General features: G+C 37.2%; 1 protein-coding gene across 4 annotated transcripts in view; it reads left to right on the top strand.

Annotated features, from left to right (window-relative positions):
• The first annotated feature begins 447 nt into the window (after window positions 1-447).
• OSBPL6 (oxysterol binding protein like 6) overlaps window positions 448-16,044 on the top strand; it is a 44,208-nt gene continuing 28,611 nt past the window's right edge. For all 4 annotated transcript variants that reach the window (XM_054380726.1, XM_054380727.1, XM_054380725.1 and 1 more), the window contains exons 1-3: window positions 448-549; window positions 12,652-12,747; window positions 15,031-15,153. In XM_054380726.1, coding sequence (XP_054236701.1) covers window positions 448-549; window positions 12,652-12,747; window positions 15,031-15,153 — 321 coding nt within the window. The remainder of the gene's footprint in view (window positions 550-12,651; window positions 12,748-15,030; window positions 15,154-16,044) is intronic.

Here is a 16,044-nt window from a genome sequence, read left to right as displayed (position 1 = left end):
TAATTACTTGGTAATGTTATGATGTGCAAGATGGGATAACGATCCTTTGACAAGGATTTGTAAAGTTTGCCTGCAAATTGCTGTAAATTCCTTAAGCCTTTCCATAGAGGTTTTTGAATGATGTAACACCACTTCTGTGAGCATATAGAAAAATGTATTTGTGTTTGTACTGGGTAGTTGTTAGGAAGGGAAGTAAAAAACTGGGAGATCTATTGGATTAAATAGTGGCTGGAAGCAGATTTCTTTGCTGTGGAGCTACTTTGGAATAAAAGTGTGTTCACTCACTGTCTCTCACATTTTTCTTTATTGAGGTGCAGTTCAGCTGAGATTGAATTCGCCTTTGGCTATCTATAAACTGTGAAAGAGAATAATGCAGAAGACTGTCCCTTGCCCATTTGTACATGAGTGATAAGAGCACAAGATTGTTGCTACAGGTTTGCTGCAAAGATGAGTTCAGAGGAGAAGATTATATCTCCAGCTCACAAAACATCCACTCCATCACATAGAAGTGCCTCCTCTTCATCATCATCTCAGAGGGATAGGCGGCAGGTAAGTAAAAAATCTGGATAATTGTACCATCTGGTGAAGATATTCATTTATTTCTGTAATGTGGCTATTAGTTCTTGCTAGCTCTAAATTCGCTTGCTTATAGCACTGGATGATATCACTATAGTCAAGAACTGTTGATGTTTCAATTTTTAATTTTTTTTTTTTTTTTTTACATTTTCTGAAGTGGATTAAGAAATACTTAGAAACAGCATGGGCCCTGTGTAGCACTGGAATGAGGGAGATATAATCATGTGGACAAGTAGGAAACATGCTCGGTAGACTTTTGGGAAGTGGTTTCTTTGGCAGCGTGAACCTACAGTTACTTCAGTTTTGTGTTGTATGTGAATATTACTACAGATATCTTCACAAAGTGATATTACAATTCAATTTAAATACAATATTGTTCATCTGTTATGGAAGTACCTAACACTCATTTATAGTATTTATTTTATATTTATAATATTTATATTATTTGGTTCACTACAAATTTACACTGTTTCTCCCACATCATACTGTGCTAGTTAGACTTCCTATTTTCACATGCCTGTGTGAGTGTAGTGTGTGTTTTCTCTAGGATCCCTTTAAGATGAGGGCTGTATTATTTCCTCTCAAAACAACTTTAGCATTCCTGTGTGTTTTTTTAGGGTTGGGTGTACAATCTGCCTCCAGCACTAGCAGGAGCACTTCAGAAAGCATCAGAGCTACCCACAAGTTGTTACATGTATATTTAACAAATGCAAAGTTTGATCAGGACAGAAATATACTTGAAATTTTTGATCAGGACAGAAATATACTTGGAATTTTTGATCCATGGAAACCTTGGACCCTAAATCAGCTTCTGAGTTGGTTTAATGTCATCGTGTTTAAAAAAAGGAAATGTAAAAAATGCAAGAATATAACAACTTCTTAAATTAAAATATTGTGAAAATATTTTTATTAGTGCAATACTGGCTTCTTTACGGCTTAACGAGGGAAGGAGGCAGGGAAAGAACTTAAATTGTTTGCTCTGGTATGCATTTACTTGAATGGTTGTAACTGAAGAACGTTTTTCCTGCTACTTGTATGCCAGCTGTGACTATTTTCTCAGCTGCTCTGAAACTTTTTCTCCCCTTGCCTAAGTGATAAAACTTTTCTAAACTGAAAATTTTGATGAAAACTGTAGCATTTACGGCTTTGAATGTAAGTAGTCTCATCATAAGGTATGTTTAAAATGTTAAACCAGAAGAATTCTGTTATGTGTTTAATATCAGGTGTGAATTGTGTCTGGAATTATAAAAAAATTTCCCTTGCTTTTCAGTGAAGCCAAAGATGATATTCTCACAGGTGATAAATATTTTCCCTTTCGTGCTGTATAGGATTTAAGATAACTGTACTCATTTAAGTACTGGTGAGCATACAATCTTCTCTTATTTGTCATTAGTTCTGTCAGGAGCAAGATTTTTGACATCTTTTTTAAAGCATCTCTTTTATCTCCCACATTTAAACACAAAGAAGGTGAATGCAAGACTTGTAGGACCTTCTGAGCTCAGCTAAGAGTGTATCCTCCGAGTCCTCTTTATAATTAGGTAGTTTAATACAGTCATGCAAGTAAGAATGAAAAAATGACCTTTCAGGAATACCTTTTACTATAAATCTCATGGCTACTGTATCTGTTACCATAGCAATGGGTTAGAGCAAGCCATACCTGTCATCATTGTGAAATGGATGCTTAACTTTAAGTCCATATTTGGTCACTGAAATGTGAAGCGTGATTTTAAAATAATGCTGAAGAGGTCAATAGTGTGATGCATCCACGGGTCTCTTGGATCCAATAATGTCTGATGATGCTTAAGAAATATATTTAGGCATGTAAATGTGGACTGTAAAGGCTACTGTGAGGTATTCTTTTTTGTTTTGGTTTGGTTTTTTGAGTTTTTTTTTTTAAGTCCTTTCAGTGTTAAAGGCAGAGAAATGTCTGAGAGAATGAACGGATGGGCGATTTCTTCTGCAGTAAAACTAAGCTACAGCATGCAACACAGTGTGGGGTGCAATGGTACTGCATCCAGGGAAATAAACATATGAATGTTTCCTCTGTGCAGACAGACACAGTAAAACATCCAGTTTTGTTGAAACATCCACTTTCTTTCCTTGCTTGTGGCATTTGTATATGTTTTTGTTTTCATAAACATAACCAAAAATATATTGATAGTAGGTTGTGGGTTTTGGATTGGGACTGTTGGGTTTTATTTTGAGAAAAACTGAAAATTCTGTCTTGCTGCCTTCATGGATTGTTCATAGCAGCTTGGAGAAAAGCACCCTTCTTGAAGGGGCAATATATATGGATATGGAAAGTGATGTGACTAGATGGAGTGTTAATGTAGGTTTCATTATTATATGTGAGGATAACACATGATAGCTAATGACTGAAATCTTCTCATAATATGATGCTTGTCAAAGTCATACCAGCCATTAGGGAACAGTTTCATAATAAGTTATGGTTCAGGAGGCTGAATGAGTATGAACATGACTGTGATAAATCGTTTCGGGGAGAGTGGAAAATGTTACGGTGTATGTAATGTTGGCATTTTAATGCAGCTTTCTTATTTGTGTGATATACATCACCTATGAGAATTAGCAGTCAGCAAAAGTTTTGACATTGCCAGTCTGCAGGCTTCGTGATCAAATAATTGATAATTGAACACTATACTGAAGCCAGCAATAACCAAAAACTAGGTCTAGATTTTTGGCATCATAGGAACTTTTAGTGTCATTCTGAGCAGATCTGAGCAGGGTGGTGTGGCAGAACAGTTGTGGTGTCCTTGATAAGGAATAGTTTAGAATGGAGCAGTAACAGTTTTTACTTCTGTGGAGCTATTGCAGAGTGTAGAATCCCTGTCATTACCACTGTCAGGGGTCTCCCTAAGAAAAATAAGAGTCTTTACGTAAAAGTGATTGTGCTAGTGTTTTTCTGCCAGTGTTTTTTTGTGGGCCAAGCTGGAAGTGGAGATTCTCTTTTTTCATCCCTTGTGAAACTCTGAAAACACTAGTCATGGTCTTGCACAACAAAAAGCAGGGAATATAACACTGTTTTTAGAAAGTACAGCTGAATATGATAAAATCATAAATTGTGTGTTTGATTTGATGTGTGAAAGTTCTTTATAAATATTCCATGATTTATTATTAAGTATGCAGGTCATACTGCAGACTGCAATTGTGCTGAGGAGGCAGAAAGAAGTAAATACATTATAAGGGTAACAATATGCAATTGGGTAGATTGAGGCCTGACCCTAGGCTATTAAACAGAGTGAGTCATATAGAAAGAGCGTAATAATAATGAAACCGTGAACAAAGGAGAGATTTGCCTTTTCTGGCCACCACATAAAGGGTAGTTCATACATGATGTGAAGTGGATTTAGCAATATCTGGTATTTTAAATGTCAGGATTTCTCTTCTAATATCTCAATTTTTATTTTTATCTTTCTAGGGTGGAGGGATGATGAGCTGTTATCTCTTTCTCTATCTGTTTCTCTTTGTCAGATTGCTGTTTCAACAATTCCTTGGTTCTTTTACCACACGGCAAAGACAAAAGGAGAAGAGCTTAGTCCTATTGCATTTAGCCTTGTGTGGTCACCTTTCTAAAATGTACTTGATTTAGTGAGTGCCATTCTTGATCAGGGAATTAATAGGAGAAAGAAATGAGTGGAGGAGAAAGAAATGAGTGGAGGAGAAAGAACTGGGTACGCCAAAGGCTTCGTAGGGCTGATTTATAGGGAGAACAACAACTAGCTGGAAAAGTAAGGGCAGAGCAGAGAGAAGGAAATCAAGAGTAGAGGTGTGTTTTTGTGATCAAGAGTAGCTGGGAGAGCTGGTTGTTGTGTAAAAGGAGGAAAAAGTCACAAACAATCTTTTATTCTAACTGCTTGATAGGTAAGAAGCTCTTTTGTATGGTTAGTCTGAGCAAAAGCAGATTTACTTTTTATCTGTCCCACAGGAAGAGTGGTCTACTATTCATAGAATCATGGAGGTTGGAAAAAAACCTTTAAAGTCATTGAGTCCAAGACAGAATCTACTTAATGCAATATTCTGAGGCTTAAAATGAGACATGGGCTGTTGCTATTACTTTGGCTCCTGTTGCTGCTATACCTTTTCTGGTAGCTCCAGGGGTAGTAACAGAGCAGTGGCAATGGAAAGGGTTGTGGCAGGAGCAGTGGTAGTGCAGCAGCTATGGGATTTCAGCCATCTGTGCTTTTCCATTGGTAGGCTAGGTTGACAGGGTACTATCTATCAACCATAGAGATGAGTCCTGCCTGCTGGAAATTAAAGTCCTTCAGAGGAGTCTCTTTTCATTGTTCTATTTTATTTGGCATTTTTGGTGCTTTTTGTGGGAGGCTAAGAACAACTACATGTGTGAGAGTTCTTGAAGGGATAGGAGGGAGCATTCATGCTCATGTAATTTAGTTTTTTTGGTTTTAATATATTGAGATACTTTAAACTCAACTTTTTCTTTGTTCATGACCAGCTGCAATCAGTGACAGTATAAAGGATGCTTTTGTGGCTTCATTATGGATTTCTGCCCCATAAGCAACTATGATAATTAATTGACATTTTTACCTTGCCTGCCTGTCTGTCCCATATACCTTAGACAGTGCTGCTCATGCAGGATTGCAATATAATATAACGTCAGACCTTCAGAAGACAGTAAGAACTTTCAGAGTGAAGCTCCATGGACTACGGATTTGTCCAGGGACAGGGTAGGAACCCATGTAAGACTTTGAGGCAACTAGTGCAGTCTGATCCCAGGAATGAGGTAGGCTACCCACTGATGCCAATGAGTGCACTAAAAGTATAAAGATTCCTGCTCCGGCCCTTGGGGGCAGGGATTCTGGCACACATTGGCAACAACATGTGCCCAGAAGCCCAGTTCAGGCTGGATGCAGCAGGCAGCTGTCAGTATGGTGTGAAGTGAGCCTGCAGGCATACAGCAGGTGCCCTCAACTTCTGCCTTTCTCTCTGCTACCAGAAGAAGTATGTCTGTATTCATGTGCACTGGATGAGCCCTCTCTAATTGATAGATATTTGGATGATGAGTGTTTTGGGGATAGGGTCTTTTAGAGTACAATCCTGGAGATTAACAGAGGGAGAGCCTGCCTCTTTCTAAAGAAGACTTGGTCTCAAAGCTGTTGCTGAAATAAAACAGGGTGGTGCAGTTGTGGTTGGACAGATAGCCTGGTCTATAAGGCAAACCAGTACAATGTCTGAAAGACCTACAAGGTCTGAAAGACCTACAAGGTGAAAAAGGCTATGCAGGAGACTTGATTTGGTTCTTGACAGTGATAGTTTGCATGCCAGGCTTCCCACAGGGGCCTGTGTACATATTCCCTGAACTTCATAAACATTGCTGAGTTATATTTCCTCAAAATAATGCTTTACAGGCTGCATGGAGAATGCTGGAGTACAGATATGTACTATGGAGAAAGATTTTTTTTTTTTTTAAATTGTATTAGCTTGATTAGAAATGGTGTATCTTCTATCTTCTATTACAAACCCCAGGAAATTGCTCACATGCAAATTAAGACAGGTACAGTAAAGTGCTGTTTTCAAAACATGGTCACTCTTGCATTCCTCCTGTCTCATTTTTCCCTCCTTCCACCATGCATGCACATCCATACTGACATAAGCATGTCTCACTTTCCTTGAGAATATAAACTAAAGGGTCATCTTGTACGTTTTTAAAAAAATGAATATTCTTACAAGTCAAGTGTCCTCAAACATTGATTGATATTATCATAATATGCACTCATTTTCTAACTGCATCTCGATACAAAATGGGCTGCACACACACACACATAGACACAGATGAACTTAGAGGGAAGAAATGCAGCACTTCTGAAGTGCTATTTATGTTTTTTTGGAAACAAATGTGAGGGGAAAGAAAAGAAGTGTGGTTTTTCTTTTTAATTCCCTAGTGGAGAAAAAAGACACAAAAATGAAGAGACATTCAAGACATACAAAGGTATTAGGCAGAATAAATGTATGCCTTAGAAAAGCAGTTTGCTGTTCTGATTTCTTTCTGGTTTTATTAAATACTCTCTCCTGGAATTACTTCCAAACTTTGGGGATTTTCCCCAGTAGAATAAGAGTTAGTAGAATCATGTAAAAAAAAAAAAAGTTGATTAATAATTTTTCAACTTCCATTTTTAATTAGCTCCTATATTTTTGTACTACATACACTAAATTTTAAAGGATATTGCGAAAATCAAAGTGGGTAACTTGCAGGAGGATGTGAAAGAAAGCTCCAGGAAGGACTTTATTTTTATGAATCTATGTGTTTTTTTAGGTGATTGTCCAGCCTTTTTTTGCCTATGATTTGTGTTAGAGTCCTTTGCAACCATTTATTGAAGTGAAAACTGCATGTATTTTCTGAAAGCCATTCAACATGTCTAGAGTACTTTCATTAGTTAAAAAAAATTAATGTATCAAGAAATGGTTTTCTTATATGTATGCAGTTTTACTTTCCATCTTTTTTATTTTGAAACTACATCAGCACTAAAAAATGAATTGCTATGTAGTGTAGACTATGTAGTGAAATATCAGTCCTTTTAAGTGTGGTTAGTCAACAGTGATAAAAAAAGCTTTGAAGCATTAGCAAATACTTGAATTCTCTTTTGTTAGGTATTGTCAGTTTATCTGTTTGCCCTATTTTAATAAGTCTGTCAAAATCTAAAGTGTCAAAGAAGAAGAGTGTCACTGTGACTTGAGAGTCATTCCAAAATTGGAATGAAGAGTGCTGTTACAATGATAGCTCTTTCCTGCCTTATCTAGTTGTGCTAATACTTCCCTCCAAGAAGCTCTTCAGAGGTGCAAGCACTTACTTCTCTTCAGAGTTGTCAAAAAGTACCACCTTGAAAAGCAAAGGCTTCTTTGCTTTCAGAGCCTGAAAACACTGATGGGAAGTGCTATGTACAATACAAACTTAGAGTTCCAGAAGGGCTGACAGAGAGAGCTCCTCAGCTAACAAATCTTTGACATTTCTGTAGTATTTTGCACATCCCAGGAAAGAAATAAAGACATACACACCTGTATGTTATTAGTATGCTATATAACTGCTGCTTAGATACACTTGCCTTTCTGTAAAAAAGTTACAAAGACCTCTTAAGCATATTTCTGTACAAGATGAGCACGTGCTACAGCAGAAAAGCAAAGTGATTAACTACATGTGCTATTCAAAGTATTGTTAAGTTCTTTTGTCTGTTAGCTGATAGCCCAGATTGCTGAAAACAGCTACGGCTTGGTGTCAATAGGACAGAGCAAGGCTGAGGATAGGATCACAGTTGCTTTATACAAACTAAAAAGAAAAAAAAAAAGGACTAGAAGAAAGAAAGGAGAAATACACTGATCGAGAGATGGTTGTTTTGCACCCATCTCTCACAGTGATATTCAAGACTCTGTCTTTATTCCAAAATCAGCAGTAAGAAAGCCAGAGCCTACTGAGAAACAGACTAAGATAAAAGCAAATGCCAAGGTTATTTAATTTACAAATAATAGTGCAGATTAGCTCTGCATATATCATAGACGCATTTAAAAGGTAGTAAAACCTGGCATGTCTGGCAGTCAAATTTGTATATGTCTTATTACTGCTGCTGTGCTTCCAATAACTGGGGAATGCAATGCTTTTAGTAGAGAGAAAACGATCAAGCATTGCACTTCATGCTAAATGGAATTCACACAGGAACACAGGTCTGTGCAGGTAGCTAGGCTGCAAAAAGAGTGCCAATGAATAACAAATAATAAAAAATGCACTAATTAGTCCTTTAGATTGCAAAACTCCAAACACAACCCAGCAAAAAAAGCTCTGCTTTTAAATTGCAGTTGTAGAAGACTGTATGTCTGGTTATGGGTGTTGAAAACTGCTTGTGGTTTCAGGCCCAAGCCACAGCAGAGCCCTATGTGGCTGCTCACACAACTGCCCCCACCTCATTCTCCTTAGTAGGATGAGTAGGAGGAATTGGGAGCAAAATGCAAAACGTTGTGGGTTGACATAAGAAGAGTTTAATAGAACAATACAAAGAAGGAATAGACGACTGGAATAACAACTGTAGTTAAAAACTAATATATAAACCCAGTAATATAAAATGCAACACACTCACTCAATGCAGCCAACACTTTGCCTCCCATCCAAACTTGCTACTAGCAAACCACCACCATTCCCCAGGCCAGCTGCCCCCACTTTTATATACCGGGCATGACAATAATGGTATTGCATAGGTCACTGGCTGGTTCAGCAGACTATCCCGGGTGTGGCCCCCCCCCAGCTTCTTGTGAAGAAAATTAACCCTATCCTGGCTGAACCGAGGGCACTGCTGAATGCTGCAAGCAAACAGAACAACCCACCATTTCTTCTTCATTTTTAGCTACATCTTGTGCACCTGTAGGCTTATTAGGGGTGCATTGAGGCAGGGGTGTGCTCACATATATAATGTATGTTGTGAATAATCTCAAAGGTGAAGGAAGGAGTGTGTCTAGGTGAAAGATTTAGCAATGAGATTATAGAGCAATTTCAGGTAAATTTATAATCTTGTTGAATTAATTTCTGAAGGCACACAGATTTTGATGGTGCTGGTACAAGCCAGCTACAGCATATGGATAATCCTGAAGTGATAGGGAAGTTTAGACCAAAGCAATGCAGAAGTTGATTTTCTTTGCCTATATTCTTGGGACAGGAGGAGTGGGAGTACCTGGCTGATTGATACGCCTAGGTTAATGGATTATTCATTCATCTATTCATATAAAGAAAAGTCAGAAGCTGTATTGATCTATGTCTTTCTTGTTTTTCATCTGATCAGCTTTTTTGAACTGCTTCCTTTACCAGCTCTATTATTCTTGTTAAAAAAACCCAGCTTGATAATAACTTCAAGACCTAAATAGCTTTTACTTCTCTGATGCTACATAATGGAACTTCTGCATTATAAAAATATCTGCATTTCAAAATGCCAAATAATTGCGCAATTTCTAGCTGTAATTTTTCAGAAAAATAACATTCATTAAAAGAAAACATTTCACACCAAACAATGCTTCTTAATATTATGCTAGAGTCATGTCACAGAGTCTCATTTGAGTTAGAACAGAACAATCTCTGTTCAGTGGTTTTACTTTTGAGCTCAGTCTCTTCTAAGTAACTGTGCTTTCTGATATTAATGGCAGGTTTTCACAGTGTCTGCTTCCAGTAGTGATAATGCAAAAGGTCTCTAGTTAGTACCAAGGGTTGGTGTGCAGGCTAAGGTCACTGCTAAATCTTGTGTACTGTGTTGGGGGGTGCAGAGTAAAAGCCACACCTGTGGGGAGGAGTGGACAGGCCAGGTGGCTTTAAACTGACCAGCAGGACATTCCATTCTAGATGCATCATATTTGGTATAAAGCTGAGGGATCACAAATGTCAAGCTGTAATTTTCAGTGGCTGGTGTCTGAGGAGGGCTCTGTCTGTTCTGCCTTTGATCCCAATCAGTGAGTTGCTGAATCCAGTTCTGGAGTCCAGGTCCTGAATCTGGTACCTGTGTGCTGCTCAGTCTAGTCTGTGACTTCTGCCACAGCATCAGGTGTGATGGTGATTAATTGTCATCAGGGCAGTTGCGTTCAATATTGGTTTTGTGCATACTTGTGTGTTATTTCTCTCATTTATTTCCTTTCTTTTGCCCTTTTGGAAGTGTGAGTAGTTAATAGAGAACATCTGTCACTTAGTGGCTGGCGGTGCCCTAACTCTTGACAAACAAATTTACAGAAGATATTTTGAGTCAGTGGGATGCTGGTCATGACAGACATGAAATGGAAAGCAGGCATTTACAGAAAGCAACACTACATTTCTTGAAATAGAGAATGCAAAGGTGGCAATTTTATTTAAAAAAATTAATATTTTCAAATAAAGAGTTCAGTAAGTCAGTATTCATTAAAGTGTTGTTAGCTAATAATGTATTTCTCAGTTGAAGTGGAACTGTAATGACTGAAGGCTGATTTTAAAAAGGAAGAAAAAAGACCCAAAACCCCCTTGCCTTAAAATCACGTGATTATAAATTTCACTGGAAATCTGGCAAGCCAGGGGCTGTTGGGTTACTCAACTCTAAATATTGTACAAAATGAAATTGCAGTTATGTAACAACAAACTGCACCAGCAGCTTCATATGAGACCTTCAGAACATCTGTGTTGGACTTTGCTCCATCTCAGGATGAAGGGATTACTGCCTGCCAAACAAAACTGGCAGGAAAGCTGGGAATTGTCCTGATTATGCTAGTCAAGCAGGATTTTCATCTTCCTTGGAGGAACAGATTTAGGCTTTTTTTCATAGTTTATATCATAATATATGATATTTTTTAACACGAATGTACTACTTTGCATAAATAGCATTTCATCTATTCATAGTTTATTATTGGTAAATTTGTGGTGCTCAGCTCAAACAAACATTTAATTATTTGATGTGTAATGTAGGAGCTTGTGCTACATGAATACAAACATTTTTCTCATCTGGGTAATAGCAGACATTGAGCTAAGTAATAAGATTGGCCTTTCTTTGATAAAGTGAAGATTTCAAAGCATAGATGACAAAGGTGTTGCTGGCTGGCCCAGGGGAATGTGGCAGTAACAAAACACTGCTGCTTTTCTGCTTTTGTTACTGCAAAATTAATTCAAAAGTAACTGCAAGTAAATGCCAATTATTGTTGCATAGTGGCATGGATGGTTATTAATCTCCACTGACAACAAAGGCAATCCCTATATTTTCCTATTCTTATTCACAGATGCACATTGAAAGAGAACAATGAAGATCTGTATTGCTCTGCAGCAAGATGTGGTCTTTGTTCTACATGCATTTCTGTGAATAACAGTGCTTATTTTCATTGAATTTGGTTACAGTCTTTATGCACTTAGTTATCTGTATAAACAATAATATTTACTGCTTGTATGTGGTTTTATATTCCATGATTGTTTCTGCTGTCACTTGTAACTTTGTGACCTCTTCTTCAATGAATGCAAAAAAGCTTAACTGTGAACAAAATTTAATTGTTGGTTTCAGTTGAGAAAAAACTTACCCTTCTTGAAGGGTAATTGCAATTGCAAGTTTGCCATTGTGTTTCATGTCCTGGAAGTGAAATAGTTTTATTACATGCCAAAGTGATACTACTGGCATGTTATGGTAGAATTCTTACCAAATAGTAAGATAGGATGTAGCAAAATTTCTTGAGAGAACAAAGTGCAAATCTAGACAAGCAGAACATGGTTATTTTCTCCTGTAGGGAAAAACAAACAACTTTGTCTTTTATAAAACATGACTGACATGCTTCTGGTAAATGGAAAGACATTTTAGAAGTCTTTTAAGAATAGCGTTTTTTTCAAGACTGGTTGTGACATTATTTCATTTCTGTACCATGCTTTGAAGAGACACAATTTTATAGTGTTGTCCTATGTAAAAACAGCTGTGGTGGTTTAAGATCATTGTGTTCCCTAAGATGAGGCCCAGTAACTTGTGAAAAACTGTAATCTATTAAAAGCACTCCTGTAATGAGTTACTTCACCTCAGTGGAGGAGCCAATAACAAAATGCCAAGGTGTGATAATGAATATGTTAGAGGTGGTAATATCTTATGTGCAATGGTGGGATAGGGCCATCTGCACAGTAGGTATACTCAGTGTGTTGTATCTCAGCAGAAAACAATAGATCTGTCTAGAAGCACTCCACATCTCTGTAGGTAAGAACTGCGTTACTTGTCTTTCCTGACTTTTTGTTATTTTAGTTGCCAGTAATTTCTAGGCTGAACAGAGTAATTAATTTAAATACCAAAAATAAAAATCAAAGAAAGGGAGGAAAGAGATATGTATTGCCTCAGAGGGCAAACTATTTGTGCAGTGTTATTATGCGTGGGTAGTACTTTCTGTGTTTTGAGCCATAGTGATATTTATATGAGGAGTATAATGATTGGTCATTCATTACTTAATATGTATTTTAAAAATACTGATATTTATATGAGGAGTATAATGATTGGTCATTCATTACTTAATATGTATTTTAAAAAATAAGATTTAATGATAAGTTACCTTTAATTGCCTTTTTTCTGTTTGTTTGCTTTTGTTTTGTTGAAGAGTGTTCATATTTTGGAGCGTAAGGCTTCTTCAGGAAGCACAGACCCTTCATTAAGCAAGCAGTTCCTTGAAAGTGACCCTATTTCTCTATCCAAGGTAAGCAAAACCATGGGCTGTAATCTAGGTGACAAGTTTCCCTCTAGTTACAGAAGAGTTTCACAAATGGCCTTGGGATTCTGTTTTGTATGATTCTACTATTGAATATATTGTGAGCATGCTCTTGAGCTTCCCATTCCCCAGCTGAGGTGTCAGAGTGGCCAATCTTTAGTAAGTGTTATATTAACACAACTAAGGTTTTCAAAACTGGTGGTGGTCTGGAGGTTTTTCTGGAGGTTTTCATGGATGGCCCCCAGGAACCTCAGAGAGTATGAGACTAGAAACGGGTACAGCAGAAGACAGGTATCTGCATTGCACTGAATAATTGCTCATTTTGTCCTCTGTATCTGGCTGTTTGTTTAAATGAATAGCTATATGAGATTGTGTGATTCTTTGTTGAGAAGTAATCAATACTGATGTTATCTAGTAGATAAAAGACTTATGCCTGCAGCTGATCATCTAAAAGAGAAATCAATACGGTAAAGAATCAGTTGGCAGAGTTGTGGAGAGAGACTGTCTGCTCACCCCAGAGGACTCATAGTTTAATTTTCTTCCCTCAAGTACCAGTACTTCTTTGTAGTGAAAAAGCAAGGCATATGTGCTTCCCTTTACAGTAGAGGAAATAACATGTCCAAGCAAAATGCAGAGAAGTAAAAAGATGGTTTTCAAGCATGGTCATTACAGGCACTGGGTCAGTTCCAGTTTATGGTTACTGCAGGGAAAACTAAACTGAGGAAACATTTCTATAAACATTATTTGGGATAGAGCTTTTCACTCTACTCATAATAACAAGATCTTACTGAAAATTGTGGATCTCAAATTTGCTGTTACTTTTGCAATCATATTTTCTTAATGGTAATATTAATGTTATGAAGGCTGTAATTCACTTGGAGGTGTTATGAATGACAGTGCTCGGCCTTGAACAGTTTTGTGGGAAATGGAGAAGACAAGTATTTTTTCCCTTTTAAATTTTTGGTGCTCTAGGACCTCCTTCCTTTCTTGATAACTTTTCATAACATTGCTGGGAGTTGTGACAAATCAGCTGAGAAAATGCAAATTTACAACTTTGTAGGGTACAGTCAGCAAAACAGTCTAAATGAGCAAGCAATAGGAGATTTTTTAATTGGTACACAATTTTATTTATTGGAGTAGTAGGAAGAGAACAGAAATAAAGGCATGACTGGTTTCTCTCTTCAAAAATATTTCTCTTTAGCTGTTAATTATGGTATATTATAAGTCTGGCTTGAGTTGTTCAAATTGTCATGCATAAGACGTGATATTTACAAGGAATATGCTTTAATTGGCTTCCTGAAAGGTATACAGATGGTTGTATCTGAAATGATACAATTCCTATTCTTTTCTCTAGAGAGAAAATTACTTAGTTTTCCTATAAATGTCTCTTTAATAGAATGAAAATTAATGCAGAAAAAAAACTATTAATTTTGATTAACAGATTTCTATGGGCAGAATTAGTCTGTGAAACTATCATCAAATGCATTTGAAGACAAGAGCTGGCTGCATTGAAAACCAGCAACAAACCAACCTCTTCTACTTGTTTCTCTCTCTCTCTTTTTTTTTAATTTTTAATTTTTTTTTTTTTTTTAGGAAAAATAAGACTGTCTGGAATCAATGCAGATTGTTGTTTAAAGACCAGAAAATTTGCAGGTTTTTTTATGGTCAGGGATTACTACAAAGGACACTGTTAATATATGTCCACATATTTAACAGTATGGTTTCTTCCTCATTTCTTCTCCCAGTCTCATCTTGCAAAATCTCTTTGGTCCTTTTAGTTCTTGTGGTGCAGCGCTAATTTATGGATAGACTTAACAGGTGGTCAGAGCCACATGCACTTTCACACAGTTACCTCCAGTAGTAAGTTTGATCCTACCTTGCTTATACTTAGCTCTGCCACAATTTGGTCTTGTTTTCATGTGTTTGGATGTATTTATTTCATTGAGATACAGTCCTTGTTGTCATCAACATGTCCATACACACTATCAGATTATCATTTAGTTAAAGTTTCAGACTAAGAGCTTCAACCTCCTTTTAATCACCTGGAAAAGGTTAGACTTCCAAAAATCTTCGTATTTAGTGATTTTAAATGAGATATAGCTGCATGTAGTACAGTAACCACATAGTCTGGCAGAGTTAAAGCCTTCCCTGATTTTTTTTCCCCCCAAACTTCCTTTCTTTTCCTTTTGTCTTGCACTGGAGAATTTGTGCAATTTTCATCATGTGTGTGCATAGTTGATTAATCAATGTGTCATCATAATTTTTCACCAGGAACCTGACAGCTGGGAAATCATAGAGGGTCTGAAAATTGGCCAGACCAATGTTCAGAAGCCAGACAAGCATGAAGGTTTCATGCTGAAAAAGAGAAAATGGCCTCTAAAGGGTTGGCACAAGGTAAATGCCTCATAAAACAGCTGAAATATTATTACCTTGGGTTTTGAATTGGGATTTTTATAAAAGGGTGTCAAATAAATGCCCAGAATTTTGGTGTATAACTTTTCCTTCAAATTGTGTAGAGAATTAGTTTGCACATACAGCTCATGGCTTCCAAGTTGCAGTGCCCCCTGCCTAATGTGTTCAAAATCCAGGTGGAATCTGTACATAATACAGCAGATCCCTTGTGGTTTGAGAGGTTTAACCAGTATGTCTTTCACTCTCTCCAATGTTTATAACAAAATGTGGCCATATACTATAAGATTACATTGAGTTTACATGTAAGTACACAGGACTTCATTACAGGAGAGTAGCTTGTGCAGTATGTTTTGGGACAAAATATCAGGGAAGGTAGTTTTCTTCTGTGTGTGGAGAGGCAGAGCAATGTGAAATGAATATGATGTTCTTGTGAAGTCCATTAATGACCATGCCTAGGTAAAATGACCAAACAAAACCAAACTCCCTCCTGTTGTTTTGACATCTTATTTAAGAAGTTATGGCTCCAGGAAAGCACTGCTTTCTTCACCCTGTGTGAGATTTTGGTGCCATCTGTTTGGTGACTGACATTTTTTTCTAGAACCACCTTCAGGGAGGTATTTTTCTACTATCTAACTGCCAACCGTGCTCATAGTGTTGACTTGACAGGTTCATGTCATGAAAGCATTGGCCTTCTCTTCCATGCCAGACAGCTTAAAGAGCGTGGGGTAATATTTTGCTGTGGTTTATATTTTTAACATAGGCTAGCACTTTAGGTTAAACTCTAAACATATGAATTAGTTTCTATTAATTAGCATGGTTTGAAAGTTAGTGGTGGTGAAGACCCAGCCAGTGAATTTCATTTAAAGTCTGGGT

This window comes from Indicator indicator, chromosome 5 (assembly GCF_027791375.1).
Source record: "Indicator indicator isolate 239-I01 chromosome 5, UM_Iind_1.1, whole genome shotgun sequence".
NCBI classification, from domain to species: Eukaryota; Metazoa; Chordata; class Aves; order Piciformes; family Indicatoridae; genus Indicator; species Indicator indicator.
This window is presented reverse-complemented; position numbering and strand designations above follow the sequence as displayed.